General features: G+C 32.9%; 1 protein-coding gene across 3 annotated transcripts in view; it reads left to right on the top strand.

Annotated features, from left to right (window-relative positions):
- LOC124429416 (protein sprint) overlaps positions 1-19782 on the top strand; it is a 153431-nt gene that overhangs the window by 91694 nt on the left and 41955 nt on the right. Inside the window, exon 1 of one of the 3 annotated variants that reach the window (XM_046974678.1) lies at positions 4089-6038. The exons of the other annotated variants lie outside the window; for them this stretch is intronic. Within the exon in view, the coding sequence (XP_046830634.1) occupies positions 5980-6038 (59 nt within the window). The 5' untranslated portion in view covers positions 4089-5979. Of the gene's footprint in view, positions 1-4088; positions 6039-19782 lie in introns of those variants that run through there. 3 annotated transcript variants of the gene reach the window in all.

Genomic DNA, 19782 nt, shown 5'->3' with positions numbered 1-19782 from the left:
CACACAATCCGAGAAGCACCAACTTCGATATATTGTTAACCCCTCTACCTTACTTTATCCTTACTTCACCCCACCCCTTTCTATTGCTCTTTGTGGGCGTGCACACATTTTTGTTTTCACGTACTTACCACCTCGTCTGGAGCATTAGTGTAAGAGAGCGAAGGTAAATCTCGACTAGTATACTCGGTGCTGCGTAATACATTTCGAATGAAATTTAACGTTTAAACGTAGAATCGATTTCAAGGATGATTTTTTTATCTTAGGAATATGTTCGTTCTTATATACGTAAATAGGTACATTTCCTTGTTTCGTCCTGATATAATGAACGTGGACTGACCATTTAGAAAACAATTTTAAACAATTATTCTATAATCTTTATCATTTTCAATTTGGAAAATAATCTTGGAGAATTTTTCAATTTTTCTTATCACATGTTTACTCTATTTACATTCGTAAGTAATTTCGAGATATTCCTTAACGTTTATCCTATCGGTTATCGATGATTAGCGTTTATTTGTTATATTTTTCAAATGAATTATTATAACTTATAAATTCATGCCATCAAAGAAATTTGGAATAACAAAGAAATAACTAAATGTTTGCTATGTAACAATTAATAATTTTATTAATAATACAATACTATATTAATGTAATTGTATTTTACATAAACTATTGTACTAATACAATTGTATTTGACATATAATATATAATACAATTTATGTATTACGATTTTAGACGTAAAATATATTATTTTCCTAATATTAGATGTAAAAGTTAAACGATATTTGATAAAAAAGAAATTTTCCAACTAATCATATTAAAACGGCATAGATGAGCAAAAAGTGGAATTGATCATTGCGTTCTTTACAATATGTTGTTTTTTTTTATGTAATTTTTTACTGACTGAGTCATTAAAAGTCGATAAGTGGTCATGGATGATAAGCAATGAAATAAAATCATTATCTATTTATATATATCTATCTATATGTATATATCTGTCTATATATATATATATATATATATATATATATATATATATATAATATAGGTATGACACATTATAATAATTTATAATAATTATAATAACGAAAATACTCCCGTGACCCTAAAGATAAAAGATACAATACTCTCGTAGCAGTTAAGATGCTAACACGACACCCTATAGAAAGGAGTCGCATATACAGGGTGTATGTACGAAGATACACGGAATAAGCATTCTTACATATACATATACATATATATATAGTGTGTATATGTATATATATTGTATATATATGTATATATATATATATATATATATATATATATATATATATATATATATATATATATAAAGACGGAACGAGCAGTGAGAGCAAAAGCGGGAAAGGAGAAAAAGAGAAAGGGAGAGATCGGTGGAAGGAAGAAGAGACGAAGGAACTTTGGTCCTTTGAATGTGTATGTTGTATATATAAATGTGTATATGTGTGTGTATTCGTGGGTTTGGTTTGTATGTGTTTGTGTTCGTAAGCGAGTGTAGACAGCACCGTAGCGGCAATAAGGTGCCCATGCACAGCGCGCTAAAGTCTACCAATGCAGCCGAGACTATAGTGTTTAAAGTAACCCGCAGTCAGTCCATTCGCGACTGCCAGCCGGGTAAGACATTCGGATCTCTTTCTCTGCTTGCCTCTTAACCAAGTCGTGGCGCGTGCAGTCGCGCGCGTCCGCACACGACGACGCACGTAGTGTTTCTCCATTTTACAAAACATATATGTGTGTGTGTATGTATGTATGATGTATGTATGTATGTATGTTGTATGTATATATATGTATGATTTATGTATGAATGGCATGTATGATATGTATGATATGTATATATGCATGCATGTATGTATGTATGTGTGTATATATACGTATATATATATGTACATATACATATATACATATGTATTTTGTCCGAATCGCGACAAAAAGTCCTAAAATTTGATTATTAGAAATACAAATATATTTTTCTTTCCGATGCATTGTTCGATGCATTTCGCGTCACTCGACACGTCTCAAGGTCGCTAACTCGTCGCGAGTATCGTCAATTTCTTCTCGAGGGAAAGAAGAAGAAGAAGAAGAAGAAGAAAAGAGAGAGTGCTGCCAGTGTCCATACTGCGAGTGTCCTATTGTTCCCAGTTCGATGCGCGACGAAGAATGCGTTTCTTTGGGTCTTACTCCTTTTCTTCGTCTTCTTCGTAGGAAGACGCCGAAGGCCAAAGGCGACGGACGGAAAATTCGATTGTGTGTGTGTGCGTGTGTGTATGTGTATGTGTGCGCGTGCGTACGTTTCCTTTTACGAGTATGAATATTTAATTGAATTTATTTTTATTTTTTTATTTTTTTTATAAAATTTCTATTCTCTATTGGATAGATGAAACAAATCGATTCTCTTATATTTAACATGTTAAATGTTTGTGAAGATGATCGATGGTCAATTTTGCAGATTTTATTTCCAACATTTCTAAAAATGTTTATTTAACGTTTGGAAAAAATAGATCATTAATGGATTTCTATACTTTCTAATAAAACTAAAGTCTAAGGTCAAAAGTATTATTATTAATTATTTTATATCTTTTATTCAGAAAAAGTTATAAGAAATATACAAGAATTAAAATATATCGATTAAACCAGTTAACGCTGGTTAATTGATTTTATTTTACTTATATATATTCAATTCTATGGATTTTCATAAATTTACAAGAGTACTTTAGCGAATAGTATTCTTTTATGAATCGATTGTCTATACAGAGTTTTCCGATTTCGTTTTGGAATACTCGAAAGCACTCGAGAGTTAACCACGGATGACCCAGACTCGGGCGCGATCAAGCATGAAATCAATTCGAGGTAGAAACGCGTAAAGCAAAGCCGGTCGGGTGCTTATTCGCCTCCGGGAAAATAAAGCCTCTAAACGATAAACGATTCGTGAATATAGCGAGCTTTTCTCTCTCTCCCTCTCTCTCTCTCTCTCTCTCTCTCTCTCTCTCTCTCTTTCTTTCTTACACACACACACACACACACACACATTCTCTTTCGATACGATTGAATATTGCGGCCTTTAGCTTCGTCGCGCCCTAGAAAGTAAGATCCTTTTCACTGATCGGACGAGGAGATGAATCCATTCCATTGAAGAGAAAAAGAAATAATCGTAGGAAGTTTCGACGCAGATTTTATTCGTAATTACTTTTAATTGAGAGTCTCTCAATTAAGATAGAATGCAAATGGAAGTAGTTATGGGAAATTTTATTAATCGTTTTTACGCGTACATACGTTTCTTTTTTCTCAAATCAGATAATCTGTTACTGTAAAAGATCCAAAATAGAAGATAAAGTGGAAATAGTAGAGAAAAATACTAATGAGTATTTTCTTTTTTTTTTTTTTTATTATATTTTGTATTTAAATCATTCTTTTTCTCTCGAAGCATCTCAATTGACAACGGTATCCTCAAATTGAGATTCGCGATTTTGGCGACCGGTTTGTGTTGGATCGTTGAAGGAGATCTCGTCCTTTTCTCTTTCTCTCACTCTCTCTCTCTCTCTCTCTCTCTCTCTCTCTCTCTCTTTCTTTCTTTCTTTCTTTCTTTCTGTCTATCTCTCTCTTTGGTTGCAAGCCGTCCAAAGATTTTCTTGCGAGGTGTATGCAATGGCAGGGCCGTTTCGAGTCCTCTCGAGGCCGTCCTCTCTTCGAAAGTTGGTACGTTGTTAAAGAGAGTTGTTGCGAAGGGTATTCTGAAAGAAAAAGTAGATAGAAAGAGAAAATAAGATCGTTTACTTATTCACATCCTTGAACGAACGCCTCATCAATTATCATGAACGTATCGTCAATTCGAATTTTCTATAGTAAAGGAAACATTTGTCATATTCAATATACAATCAGTTTCCAATTAACAATTTGTTGATAAATACTATATGTATGTGTGTGTGTGTGTGTGTGTGTGTTTATATATATATTTTCATAATAGAAATTATTGGATCGATCGTTTTATAATTTTACATTACTTTATCTTTCTTTTCTTTTAAATAAATTTTCTCTCATACTTAAGTACAATTCATTAAAAATATTCACGTTCGAAGTTCGTTTTAATTTTTTTACGATCGTATTTCGTCGCGATCCATAAAGCCGTTCCGTATGTATTTGTTTTACGATCGAACTACGTCGATCATATAAATCTCTTCTCTTGAACGAACTCGTATCGCGCGTTGTATAGCCATGTATATTCATATATATATATTTATGTATGTACGTACGTACACGTTCCCTTCCTACTCGAATTACTTGCGCTTATTAACGCTGACGTAAAATATTAAAACGGTCGTGTAACGGGCGCAACAGACTGGTACCCCACGTGCTTCGTTAATTATAATATCTGCCCACACCTCGTGGTCGATCTATTCAGTATTAATCTGCACTGAGTCCTAAGGATTAGAATCGTATCGCACGAAATCGAGATTACGCGTGGGTCGTATCGAAAGATCATGGAAAGCGCGACGAGGCTTTCGTATATTCGTTGATTTATGCTCGATTCGCAAAAGCCTTCTGGATTAATGAAAAGTAAGGGAAAGTTTACGAACAGGAATATAAATAGTTGATATTTATGTAATGATTAGAAATATATTACAGAATGATATTATAGAGAAGATTAAAGGAACGAGTTTAAAGAATTATGAATTAATCGACTCTTCATATAATATTTTTATCCATTCATTCATTTCATATCGTTATATAATTATTTATTCTAATCCGATATTCAGTTTATATTTATTTTGTTAAATTTACTATGCGAAGTTTACGCGCATATACACCTACATATCGAAAGATATTTCTTTTTTTAAAGTCTTGCGTAACAGAAGGACGAACCTATCGTGCAAGAAGCGATCATGGATGAGAGTTTGGGTCACGTCTCTCAACATTCACGCACGTACGCGCAAACATATACACAAAGCAAAATACCCGTAAACAAGCAAAATACACCAGCTTAACAGCAGCACCGTTCTTCGTGTATCGGACAGTAGCATCGTCGTCGGCGTAGGTAGTAAAAGCTATGGAGAAGATTAAGTTGAGAAGGATTTTCGTCGTGGCAAAAGCTCGTAAATAAACACATCCAACATCGATTCCTTTGATCGTTCGAAAGTTCGAAAGCCGATGACACTCCCTGACCAACGTCAAGAAGATTGAGAGGCAAGACATTAGACTTTCTGAGAGTTGAAAGAGAAGAGGAAAATAAGAGGCAGAAGAAGAGGAGGCGGAGTAGGAGGAGGAAGACGTCTTTCGTCTCTTCCCGTAGAAGACGATGCCGTTCATCGTATTCTCGAAGAACCATAAGAAACGTTGTCATTTGCTGAGAGGAGCAGAAGAAGAAGAAGAGGAAGAAGAAGAAGAAGAAGAAGAGAAAGAAGAGGAGGAAGAGGAGGAGAAAAAGGAAGAAAAGGACAGAAATGAAGTCAAAGTGGCGCTGGTAGACCCGCGAAGGCTTTTATATGCACGAGAAACGCTCTTTGCCGCTCACGGCGAGATATGAGCTCTAAATTTAGCCGTAAGAATTTTCGCAGCATCTACACGCGTGGCTGTTCCCTCTAGTGACTACTATTGCCGCTATTCCGCGTCTTTTGCTTGATTTTTACAGGACGAGTCACATTGGGCTCGAATTTATACGAAGTCAAGTGTGCGGCTAAAGAGAGATAAAGAGAGAGAGAGAGAGAGAGAGAGAGAGAGGGAGAGAGAAAGAGAAAGAGAAAGAGAGAGCGAGAAAAAGAGAAAGAGAGACCAAGAGCGGACACACGTTCGTTCTTTCTCTTTCTCTCATTCTCATCTCGCTCTCTTTACAAAGCTAGTTTCTCGCATTAACAGTACTAAAAGAGTATATGTCTGTGTACATCCGTCTGTGTGTCTGTTCGTAAGAATAGAAGAATAGTAGACGACGAGAAGAGCATCTTTATTTTCGGATGACTCTCTGAAAAGATGCTGATCACCAAGTACACTACGATACTGCTGCAGTCGACCAATCAGCACATCATTAGGTAAGTTCGATAAATCGTTTTTTCTTTTCAAAAAGAAGCAATTCTTTCTCCGCTCTTTTTTCTTTTTTCCTTATTTTCAATTTATATAAGTTATATATGTATATAATATAACAATATATGTGTGTGAGTGTGTATATAGTTACGTGCAACCACGTGTTTGAACGTGAACGAACTTAAATAACAATAAAGAACAACTTATTGCTTTTTTACAAGCTCTCTTTAGAAAGTATACAGCGAGTGTAAAATGTATTTGTACAGCAGTCAATTTGAACAAAACTTTTGTAGAACTTACAAAAATATGTTCACAAAAAATATATATACATATTCTTAGAAATCTCTAAAACGAATGTTATTAAAAAATAATTATTTAATTATATTCGTTATGAAAATATTAACAAATTTTCAGAAATTGGCAGAAAATATATGTGTAATAAGTATTCGTACAGTTCTTGATTCGTGACATTGTACATAGAATAAATACCTTTTACATCAATATATCTAGGATCAGTATATCTGGAGACGTTGTCAATACAGATAATATTATAAATTTATATGTAGTCAACAGTAATAATCGTAAAATGGGATGAAAAGGCAAGAAAACTACCGACGAAAAATGGAAAATTATTATAAATTTATATAAGTGAAAAATATTGAGTGAAATTTCTAAAATTGTAAATAGACCACGGTCCATGATTCATGGAATCATTGACAGATATGGAGACCGAAAAAGTTTAAAAAATAATGCACGAAACGAAAAATAAATGAGTACACCGATGGATAATTCGAAAAATAAAACAAAATTCAAAGATAAGTGCAGTAAACATCGTTGCTGAACTTAAAAATAATCTTAATAATAATGTGTGTAGTAATACAATGCGTAATTTTTTAAGAACTGCAGGATACTATGGCAGAGTAGACCATAGAAAATATTTCGTAAATGAATCCGATTAGAATTTGCGAAAGAGTATGTCAATGTTCCTATAGAGTACTGGAATTGTATTGTATTTACTGAATAAAGTAAATTTAACATTTTTTAATCGAATGGACGATGTACAATTCATATATAGAGAAAGAAAATATCGAATATGAGAATAACACGTATCTGTGAGGTATCTTATGAGGAAAACAGGTATCTTACAGGTATCTGTAAGGTATGGAAGAGGTTCGATCATAGTTTGGGGCTACATAAATGCAAACGGGATTGGATCTCTCCATTTTATTGATGGTATTATGGACCATAAATTGTATATTGATATTTTAAAATAACATTTTTAAGCTTTATATGTTTTTGCAAAATAATAATCCAAAGCACAATGTTTATAATGTAAATGCGACAGTGGATCCTGTATTATGTATCAATTCAATTAAAAATCTTTCCACAGTCTCCAGACTTGAATGTTATAGAACACTTATGGGATTATCTCGAAGAAAAAATTCGTGATCAACACATTTCTTTAAAGAAAGATTTAAAAAATCCATTCTTAGAAGAGTGGAATACAATTTCTAGTACTAAAACCGGAAATGTAATAAATTCGATGCTACAAAAGCTTAAAGCGATTATACAATCTAAAGGGAATCCCAATGGGTATTAAAATTGCAAATAAATAGTTTTGTTGTTACGTTTATATATTAAAACATATAGTTTTTGTTATAAATGTAGAAATGTACGAATACTTATTACGCGTACATTCTCTGATAATTTTTGAAAATTTGTTAATATTTTCATAATAAATATAAATAAATAATTCTAAGAATATATATATATTTTTTTTTGTAGACATTTTTTTTAATACACAAAATTCTACAAAGTTTTTGTACAAATCCACTGCTGTACAAATACTTTTTACACTCATTGTATATAAAAGTTCCCTTCTTAATATATATAAATATATATATATATATATGTATATATATATTTCTTAATATATATATATATTAAGAAGAAAACGTGTCCCTGTGTCCGTTACACATCGCAAAAAGATCTTCAACGAAATAATTGATTCGAAAGAGAACTTTCCTTCCTCGAGGATACGCCTCGTCATTGTTCTATCCTCTGCCTCGCCCACTCAACGTCGTTGACGACGTCCCACTGGAAAATGAACATCGATGTTCTTATTCCTTTAAGATAATAACAACAATGTTTTATAATTAACGCGTACCTACTCCTAATAATACGTTCGCGAGAAACTAATTGCGAGGTTGGCTTTCATTTTCGACGATTAATTTTCGAAATAATATGTCTTCTACCGTTTTTCTTTCTCGTTCTTCAGATACATTTCGAAAATTGAATGGAAAAGAGTAGTCAGGGAGAAGAAAGAAGAAACAAAAGGGGGAAGAAGATGTATTCATAGGGTTTGCTTCGAGTTCATCGAGGATTTAGTATTCAGAAATCGTTCATTGCATATTTAAAGCACGAATTGAAGTTAGCGCTGAGGACGAGCCGCGCTCTCCCATTTAGGGGATTATTAAATTCATTCGTTCGGACAAGGAAATCTCGGTACCGAAAGATATTAAGAAAGACATGAGAAGAAAAGAAAGTGAGAGATAAGAAGATAAATAAAAGATGAAAAGGAACGAACGAGCGTGAAAGATAAAGAGGTTAGACGCTCTCGATCGTTCGATATCACGTGCTGCTCGTGACTTGGAATAAATTTGAACGTGTGTACTACGGACGGTTGGACCGGAATCCAACCTGCGGACGCAGCGTTTTCTATATCCGTCGAGTTTCAATTTGTGGCCGGAATGGTGAGAGAGAGAGAGAGAGAGAGAGAGAGAGAGAGAGAGAGAGAGAGAGAGAGAGAGAGAGAGAGAGACAATTCTCGATAGCTTCTTTGTCATGCGACAATCGAAAATCGTTTCATGTAAATACTGATAGACGAGATTGTATCATTTTTGATTTTGTCAAGCATAAATTACAAACGTCTAAAAAGACTTACCTCTCTTAAGGAACTTTCACGTTCTGTAGAAATTTCAGATGCCTAACTTGATACCTGTGTCACGGAAAGACAACATATGAAACAGGATATCTAGATTTAATTAGGAGTTAGGAGTCGTTAATAAATCAATAGATAAGAGATTCGGATCAACGTGGGATAAATCCATAAGGAGAATCTCTTCTCGATTTCTTTGATTACAATCTTTCTCGTGTATATATATATATATATATATATATATATATATATATATATATATGTATGTATGTATGTATGTATGTATGTATGTATGTATGTGTTTATGTATGTACATACATACATACATACATACATATATAAGTAAGTGGATATACGAAGCTCGAGTGTTCATAACAGTGATCTGTGATTTATCGCAAGAAGATATACGATCATTTAGGTGTAAAAGATTTTACAAACTCCCTTTCCTTTTAACATTATCGTGTAAACAAACACGTGCTCTTTACGGATGATTTCGTCAAAAATCATTCGATTTTTTTCTCTTCTTTTTATCCCATGAAGATTGCGTAGTCGTTCAAAGTTATTAGAAAGCCACCCCATGCTACCTTTGTATTCCACCGAATGTCAATATTACGTTGTAACCTACTTTCATAAGCTTTTTATAACTTTCACTGAAGAATCCAACACAAGGCACATAATATATGTTTTCCCTACTAAGGAAATCCAATCTCCTTGATCTTATCTGATAAATTATCATTTTATTCGTCTCAGTTCACATAGAAAGTTTCGGAGTATCATAAATGACATCAATGAAAATTGTTGCGAATCCAACGTGTTATATATCAAAGTTTAATAATCACAGAAGTTAGTTGATCGTAAATCGTCGAGCTTAACATAAATATAGCTTTCGTAACGTGAGAAGAGACGACACTCTCGGTCCTGGAGCAGTTCTCTCATCGGTCTTGCAAAGGGTTAACAGGGTCGTGTAAAGAGCGGCGAAGGGGTAAGGAAGGATTTGATCCCCTTTAATTAAGCTCGATCGACGATATCGTCGTGATCACGCACTCGCACGTTCGACAACGAAGAAAAAGGACGTAGGACGTTGTGCTAAATCTTTCTCTTCCGTCCTGTATCCTCTCTTTCTGTGAACCCTAACGACAGGTAGCAGCGTGTACATATTACATACAGGGTGTTTCACTTAAACATTGGATTTTTTCCAAAATGACCCTTGGGTAAGAAAAAAGTATAAAAAAGAAGGAAATCATTTGATCCGAAGTGGTCAATATCACGGATAATATTAGGATAAAATTTCGTTCAAGGTAAAAATTCGTTTTTTTCGAGATTTTATTGTCCTCGATATCTTTTTTTTTTTCTTTTGCAAATAAATCGTCATGTTTTTATTATTGAAATATCAAAAGTTTACAAAAGAACGAATTTGACGATACAAATTTGTTTACTTTTAAATTATCTTGAACAAGATTTTCGGAGGAAGCGAATAAAATATAAAATTTAGACGTTTAGATGCAAAAAATTTTTTTTGAAAAATAAATTAAGAATAACCATCCTCGTTTCGATCGAACAATTTCTCGATATTTTGTCGTATCATCAAAACTAATTGATGATACTTCAAGTAAATACTCGAGATGAGTTAGGTGAAACATCCTGTATATACAAACATACATACACCTTACACGTATACGTCCGACAAGGCCACTAATGAAAGCGAAAAGGAATTTATCGTCGATATAAATTCTTTCTCTCCTACCTTTCTTTTCTACCTTCGACGATATCGAACTTACCGGTCACGTTCCTCCCAATCGATCGACCTTTCTCACGAAAGCATCGATATTGCTTCCTTTCGATGATTTAAGGAATCGATCAGAATTATTAACGTCAAAACCTTGTCGAAAAGATCCAAATAAAAATGATGATCTATTATAATATATATTTCTATAATAATATATGAGCCTGTTTGGAGTTAGCATGACGATATAAAATTGTCAGACAGAATTTGTTTATCCAGGATGTGATACGAAGAGAGTGAGGTGGGAGGGAGGGGATTAAAAAGAAGATCGCTAATGAAATGATCGCGAATTTATTTCGAAAGAATTTATTGATGATATAAATTCTTTCTTTGATCCTTTTCAGACGTCCTCTTCGGACGTCTGAACATGCATCATCGATCGAATTCTCAGCAATTCGTCTCTTGATATTGCCATTACCCCCATATACGTTATTTTTTCTTTTGTAAAGAACGGGGAAAAGGGAAAAGGAATCGTGTACCCTTTTATTGAACTATAATCGTCGTTCGTTGAGACGGATGAAAAAAGTACACGTTTCTTTATAGTAAGTACACTGCCTTGAGAAATAGAACGAAAGAACGAAAGATCGAACAAATAGATGTAGCTCGGTAAGTCATAGAAATTAGATTAGAGTATATACGTATATGTGTGCATGCGCGCGCGTGTATATGTGTGTGCGTATGTGTGTGTGTGTGTGTGAGTGTGTGTGCGCGCGCACGCGGGTGCGTGTGTATATACTTATATATATATATACACACTTAACGTTATTATACATTGTAGGTTTAGTTCGATACTTCGATTTCACATTAGTTTGCGATAACATCTAAATCAAATAAGATTTCTTTCTATATTGTATCCACGGAATGTTTCGACTAACAATAATTCCTATCAATTTATTTTTCATTACGGTTAATGAATTATTTCTTTGTACCGTTATACTGCACGTAATATTGTACTTTAATGAATGATATAATAATATTGAAAATAATTTAAATCATTCGTTCGCCTTTTTAAATAAATGTTCTGTAACAAAATAATTAAATTTTAGATTTTTTCGATTTTTATCAAATGTAATTTTTTCTTATTCAAGGTCGTCTGAAAGGTTAACAAATTCATATTGTTAAATACATCGTTTTGTAAGGTACAATATTGTGTTAATAATAATATGTCAACTCGTTTAAAAAATTACCGATAATCTTGAAATCTCTGAACAAAAATTTGTGTCGATAAGAATATTTCTCGCTTTTGATTAAAAAAATGTTTTCCTTTGAAATTCATTTCTATCAGAAAAAAAAAAATTTCAAGTGCTCGAGTTAGATGAAATGCTGTATATATGTACAGGGTTAATTTTAAATAAAAGACCAGTTGATTATCTCTTTTGTTAACATTAAATTTACCAGACCAGTCATTTTGACTGGTCATGCAATTTAAATTCAAAATTCCTACTGCATGTAACATTTGCTTTCCGAAATGATGTTGTGACTTTTGTAGCTATAAGTAGAGAATACATTTTATGAACTTAATAATACATTATATATAATAGTAACAAATATATTTTTTGTTATTGACACTTATACCAGTACCAGTCAAAATGACTGGTGCACGTTTCTATGAAGAAATTCTGTAAAAAAGACATTAGAGAAGCTATAATAATTGATGGGTACTACAATGTTTTATCGACACAGAAATATGATTTCTGGAGAATCATGAGACCAATGCATTACATATGGCAATTTTACTAAGATTCTGCGATATATTCGTTTTGACAAAAGAAATCAGAGAAGTCGACGTTTGCAAACAGACAAATTCGCTTTAGTCTCAGCAGTTTGGGACAAATTTATTGAAAACAGTTAAGATTGCTTCAAACTGGGAGTTTATATTACCGTGGATGAGCAACTCTTTCCAACGAAAGCTAAATGCAGATTTACTAAGTATATGCTAAACAAATCCCATAAATTTGGCATAAAATTCTGGCTGGCGTCTGATGCACAGACAAAATATGTGATAATTGGGTTTCCGTATTTAGGAAAAAACAAGACTCGGGATGCATCAACCCCCCTAAGCGAATTTGTTGTAATGAAACTTCTTGAGCCGTATATCATGACGGGTCGAACTGTGACAACCGATAATTTTTTTACAAATTTTTCTTTGGTGTTAAAATTAAGATCTAAAAATACTTCGTTGCTTCGAACAATACGCGCAAACAAGAAGAAACTGCCGAAAACCTGCAAACTGAAAAAAGATGGCATGGCTTGTTTCTCAACGTCGTTATATTAATCCAATGGATGCACACTTACCGTTTACAAGAGCAAATCAAATAAAAAAGTACTTATACTATAATACGAAGCATAAACACGTCACGATTAATAAAACTGCTAAGAAATTACCTGAAACTGTATCGTTTTATAATAGAATTAAATTTGGCGTCGATGTCACTGATCAAATAGCACGAAAATATACCGTGAAATCAAGTTCCAGAAGGTGGCCACTTTAAGTCTTTTTCAATATTTTAGATTTAGCCGGAATAAATTGCTGGATATTGTACAAAAATACAACAGGAGAAAATATCACACGTAAAGACTTTTTGTTTCGATTAGCATAAGAGTTTGCTTCAGAATATCAGACTTCAAGACAAAAATCACACGAAGCCAATATACCAATTACAAGTGGCACGGTTCCTGTACGCAAATGGTATCAAATAGGATATTGCAACAACATTAGGACTACAAAAATTTGCAATACATGCAAAAAAAGTGTATGCAGAAAGTATACACACAGCAAAATCTACATATGTAAAAATTGTGATGGACAAATTGTAAACAATTGAGCGTTTTGTTTCTTGATAATGTCTATGAATCCATTTATCTATTAAAATCGATATTAATCAACTTTTTCATCATGTTTTAAATGTGAATAAAAACTGAAAGCCTCAATAAGGATTTTTTTTTATACCAGTCATTCTGATTGGTTTTGGTAGAAATGTATATTAAAATAGCCGGTATATTTAGTTTTAAGAATAATAAAAACGAGAATATGTTAATAAAAGTTTCATAATATCAAAATTATATCAAATATGTCAATAAAATGTCTAACTTTTTATTAAATAAAACGTGCAACTTTTGGTTAAACCAAAAATTCAATAATTTTTAGTTTTTCTTATGGAATACTCTATATTTCTTTTAATTAATTATCTATCTTTATCAATTATCTTTAAAAAAATATTAAATAAATATAGATTTAAAGTCAATAATCAATGAAATAAATATTAACATGTGAAGTATGCTACGTATGTAAATGTCACAGTAATACTAAATACCGTGAAACTATTGGGAATCATTATGTAATGGTTCCATTGCTAACCAAGGAAACCTATTAGATGGCAACCTAGATTATTTAGATCTAACACCTTTAAATTTTTTGTATGAGAATTTATAAAATATAAAAATATATCAAACAATGTTTAGAAAGTTAAAAGAATTATAAGCGGAAATTACAAACGTTGTTACTTAACATGTTGCCGCATACTTTTAATTTGACGATCGTGCTCAGAAACACATTTTTTTCAATTATTTATGACTGTTATATGAAATTGAGCGTCAATTGTCATGTGCAAAACAGTTATAGCCGTCATTTGCCTACATATTGCCAAAAATCGAACGGCTCTAGCCGTCATTTGCGGCAACATGTTAAATAACACTTGAAATGTTACAAATTGCACAAAGAAGTATGTTTATAAGATATCGATTGTGCATGTAAGATAATGGTGGATATTTTAAAAATTTATTGAATTAAGTAAGCTATTATTCTTGTTGTTATTAATTAATTTTAAATTACAAATTTTTCGATGAATAGCATTAGAAAAATATCAACAAACTTATTATAAGATCTTTTTATTGTATGTTTTTCATTTTTTCATAGCCTTTTAAGATTGTTTACATTTGAAAATATATATTGTTGGTCATATAATTATATACGCTAATATCTCGTTAATTCTAAAGTAAATAATTATATATACACTTACTTAATAACTTGCTTAATAAATAATAAATTAGACTCTACTTGTTTAATAATTTTTTCAAGATAATCGAATAAAATATCTAATGTTCTATAAGAAAAACTAAAAATCTTTAATCTTTCAATTTAACCAAAAGTAGGATATTTTATTTCCTACTCTTAAGATATGTAACTTATGAAATCAAGAAAATTTTCATAATAAATTTTTTCTCTATTATTTCTAACAAATGAAATATTCAACTAGTTCTTAATTTAGAATCAATCTATATACTGACTCGTAATATAAAGAAAGCTTCATGGCTTCTTTTAATATTCATAATAACGAGCATGATGGAAATAGGATCGAGAAAAGGATGATCTTCTGTAGGCTTTTGCATTGATTCGAAGAGACGACCCCTCCGTACTCTTTTCGATCGGTTCTACTGCCCTTTATTGCTTTCCTACCCTTCGCGAAACGATTCTCAGTGACCAAGGGATAGCTGGTAGTGCGGTTTAATTAGGCACTGAGCATTCAGAGATCAGAAGTGGCTGATGGCAACTAAACGTGACGAGGGCATCGTGCATGCCTATGTTTCGCGGTTACGCCTCCTCTTTCCCCCTTTTTCCGACTTCTCTCTCTCTCTCTCTCTCTCTCTCTCTTTCTCTTTCTCTTTCTCTCTTACTCACTCTTACTTACTCTTTCTTTCTTTCTCTTTCTCTCTCTCTCTCTCTGTCTCTATCTCTATTTCTGTTTCACTCTATATATTCGTTATTATTTTTATTAATCTAATTTAATTTTACAATAATAAATAAATAAAAACCATTTCTCTAATAATTATAATATTGACAGTTATAAAAGAGAAGAAGTATAAAATTCATAATTTTAACGAGGTGCTTGATACAAGCTAATATTAACAAAATGTATTACGCATTTTCGTTAAACTAATTTTTACAGTGTAATTTCATATCATCAATTAGTCTTTCATTTCTATATCAGCGTGATACTTTTTTGTATTGCGATTCTTTATTCCCTTTCTCTTATTCTATATACATAATAGAAATAATATAATAAAATCGACTTAACTTTCTTACGCTTTCTTTCAAAGCATTATATCTTTTCACTTTGGGAAAGCTAATGTAATAACCAGGTTTTTCTTGTAAATTCGAGGAAGACAAAAAATTACGAAGTTTCAATCGTATCGAAGTCTCCAATCAAACTCTGAGAAGGGTCTTCTCATCGATGTTTTTATTTATTTTAATAAACCAACAACAACAACAACTTTCACAATGGAAAATAATTGGTCGAGTTCAAAGAGAATTTGATTTCTTTTTCTTTTTTTTCTTATCATAAATTTAAGAGCACGAATATATCGTTCTAAATGGGATCTTAATGTCGACAGTCGCCTTTTTTAGGTTTCCCGTTACCACGAACTACTACGAAGACGAAGACGGATACGAGGGGTTGCAACTCGTAGAGAAAAAGAACACCCCGTCGTTTCTATTGCCAATTCTGAGAGGACCAAGGAGGAACTTTTATATCGCCACAAATTGCTCGAAACTCACCATGCGCACTCTCTCTCTCTCTCTCTCTCTCTCTCTCTCTCTTTCTTTCTTTCTCTCTCTTTCTTTTCAACTCCGATGCTTACTTTTTAATTAAAAGTTTTCCTTTCTGAGTATTCTTTGACACACCACCATCATCTACTCAAACCATTTTCAATTCTCTACTCGTCGTGATCAAGAAACGATAAATTACATGTTTCTTCTCTCTTTTTTTTTTCTACACTAAAAAAAATGTACTGTTTACACGCTTCGGATTGATAAAAAAGTCGAGAAGTCAACTTTTCTTCTCAATTTTTTTCTTTTTTTTATTATTTCGTAAATATTTTAAATACATTTGATATCGATTGAATGAAATCTCTTAACTTCTGGTAAACTGGTAGAGAAAAGCGGGCATTCCTCTCAATTTCGAGTTTAACCACCGTATTTCAACGAGTAGACGTGCTAAACGTTTAATCCTTTCGACACGGCCCCGTATTCAGAGGATCCAATGCATAATTAACGTATCAAACGGCATCCTCCGTGATAAAGGTCGTGAGAACGGAGGGTGTTTCCGTCGTTTGCACGATTTCGCTTTGGTTGCGTCGGGCCCTGCATTTTCAACGGAGCTTGCAAGCTCGCGGTATACAATAGATACAATGTGGAAGGGGTGGAAGTAGAAGGGCCGAAAATGGAATGGAAGGGGAAAAGAGCACGAAGTCCCTGGTGTATCCAAGTTAGACACGGCCAAGAGCTCGCTATTAAACCCACGGGATAAGACCTGGCACTTCACTTCGTACGCTTGCTAATTAAATTATTCCAAAATGTGGTCCGCCACGAGTCTCTTGCATCTCTTTCGATTTTGATTCCACTCGCGCACATCAGATCATCCTAAAATCCGCCTCTTGAAGACGAAGCTTACTCAAAGGACTTGGCAACGATCCAACAAATTTTTCTAATTTACTTTCATAGAAATTCTACGGCAAGAAGTTTTCTCGTCCGCGATAAAAAATTATTAGAAGGGAAAATATCCAAATGCTTTCTTTTTTTTTATCTAATTATTTCATCATTTATCTACACGAAAAATCGCGTATTAGTATATATGATAATAAAGTATATAATAATAATAATAATAATAATAATGAGAATAAAAGTTACGATAATGTACACAGGGTGTTTCATTTATTCATTTATTTATTTATTCATTCGGTTTTCATTAAAATTATGGCAGCACATATTGTATAATTAATTGATTTTATAAAATCCTGATATTTTATTATTATTTATTCTCAAATAATATAAAATAAATAAATTGATTCGATGCATTTTATTCGCCCAAATGCTATTTCCAATTTTATAGGAGACTACAGATAATATAATATGTAAATCTTACAATAAATAATTCCACTCATCAATTAGCTCGCAAATGACCGTAGTTTTCCTTCTCCTTGTTAATCTTAATTGTAATTCTTAAGGGACATTAGTCAAAATCATTTAGATTTCAGGATTTATCAATAAAGAAAGAAAAAGTTTCTTGTATACAGCAGAGCAGAGTAAAGCAAAGGACAATTAAAAATTTTTCACTTATAGAACCTGAAGACCCTTCTTCTGACAATGAGTAAGGAGTGGCATCTCATCTTTGAAAATAAGATAAAAAGAAGAAAATAAAGAAAGAAGGAATGAAAGGTGGGACGAATCATACAGGGGGGGAGAAAATTTGTCGGTTGAAAAAGCAATCGTTGAAAAGACCAAAGGTCTGCCCTCGACGTTTCCTACGTGACATGATTGCAATTTTCGAATTCGAATATCCAGCTCTTTTTCGAAGATATTTTCTTCCGGACGGATTTATTTTCGATAGAGCAAACATCGATTTTCGACATGAACGAAGCATTTTAGATACTATGACGGAGGATAGTCTTTATGAAATATATCATGAAGCGAGAGAGAAAGAGAGAGAGAGAGAGAGAGAGAGAGAGAGAGAGAGAGAGAGAGAATTATCAGGAGAGTTGTTGGAGTATGGTTCGCATGACAGGTAACAAATGGTTTCACGGATAGAAGTAGACAAATGTCGTGGATCGAAACTAGTACTATCTCTTTTTCTCCATAGACGAGTTATCTACCAATTTTTCTATTCTCGGTACCTTCTTTTACCGATAAATTTCGATCTGAAAAGATGAGAGCATCATTCGTCAGGAAAATAATAGAAGGGTAATAATTTTTTTTTCTCGGAGAAAGCAAATGATTCGAAAGAGTCATTGAACCTAATAAGATGGAGAAAACGAACCTTAATTGGCGCATGATTGGCGTCAATCCGTGTTAAGATTCACCGTAAACGATTTCCTTTATCACGCTTCGAAGTAGAAATCGAAGTTGGTTGTATAGAGACCTCGTAATATGCCTCGCTTTCTCAACCTTCGGTGACTATTTGAGTTGTGACGATCATTTTCATCGATCGAAATTATATAGCGAGGTTCAAAAGTTCCTAGGAGATTATACAAATTAATTACTCTTTTTCGAAATTTTTTAGGCTGTCCTTTTTTCCAGATAGTAAAATTATTAATCCTAACTGCATACTTAAACAGTCTCGAAAAAGAATAATTGATTTTCAACAATTATTTAGGAACTTTTGACTCAATGTATAGTTCGTACAAAAGATTATACTATTAACCATAAAAGCGAATTTATAGCTTTTGCTATAGCAAAGATCTTACTACTTTAAATTATAAATGTAATTTTATTTCTCAATCTTTTCTTTTTCTCTTCTTTTTGTCTGATAAATTCGAGTGTCATTGCGTTAGAATATTATGCGTAAAAGCAAGAGAGTTAAAAAAAAAGATATCTACCTATGTTGATTCGATGCCCGACGGCGCATGATAATCCGATATATACATACATACATATATATATATATATACATATACAAATACATACGTTTTAATATAAATACGAGAATATAAAGACAATGGGGTAGGACACATATGTGAGGTAAAGCAAAGACAAACAGAGATGATTACTTAACAGGCGAACCGTTCTCGCGAAGCACGATTCCCTCTGTAGCTATATTTCTCTTTTTTCCTCTTGCAGCCTCTCCGTTGTCCCTCTGGGTGCTATCACGCACCACCGAGCAAAAAAGGGATGGAGAGTATATGTGCAAAAACTTGCTAGCGACGGACTGGGTTTTCCATGATCTCTTTACGATCCTTTGGACCGTTGCCACTGGGCCACGCACCGGGTAAAATTCTTCATCAACTTACCAACCATCGACGTATCGATTCTTCTGTTTTTAGTTAGAAAATATTTATAGATAGATTGGCTTGGTAAACGTATATTCATCGATACACGCGAAGAAAATTGAAAAGAATATCGTGGATATAAAAACCGTCATAAGACAGTTTGTTTTTAATATTTATCAAATGACACTTTTATACATAATATAAATTTTTAACGATGCACACTCGCCAAAGATTTTACTCTAATAAAAAATTGTAATTTTTAATATGTTAT

This window comes from Vespa crabro, chromosome 15, assembly GCF_910589235.1.
Source record: "Vespa crabro chromosome 15, iyVesCrab1.2, whole genome shotgun sequence".
NCBI classification, from domain to species: Eukaryota; Metazoa; Arthropoda; class Insecta; order Hymenoptera; family Vespidae; genus Vespa; species Vespa crabro.
This window is presented reverse-complemented; position numbering and strand designations above follow the sequence as displayed.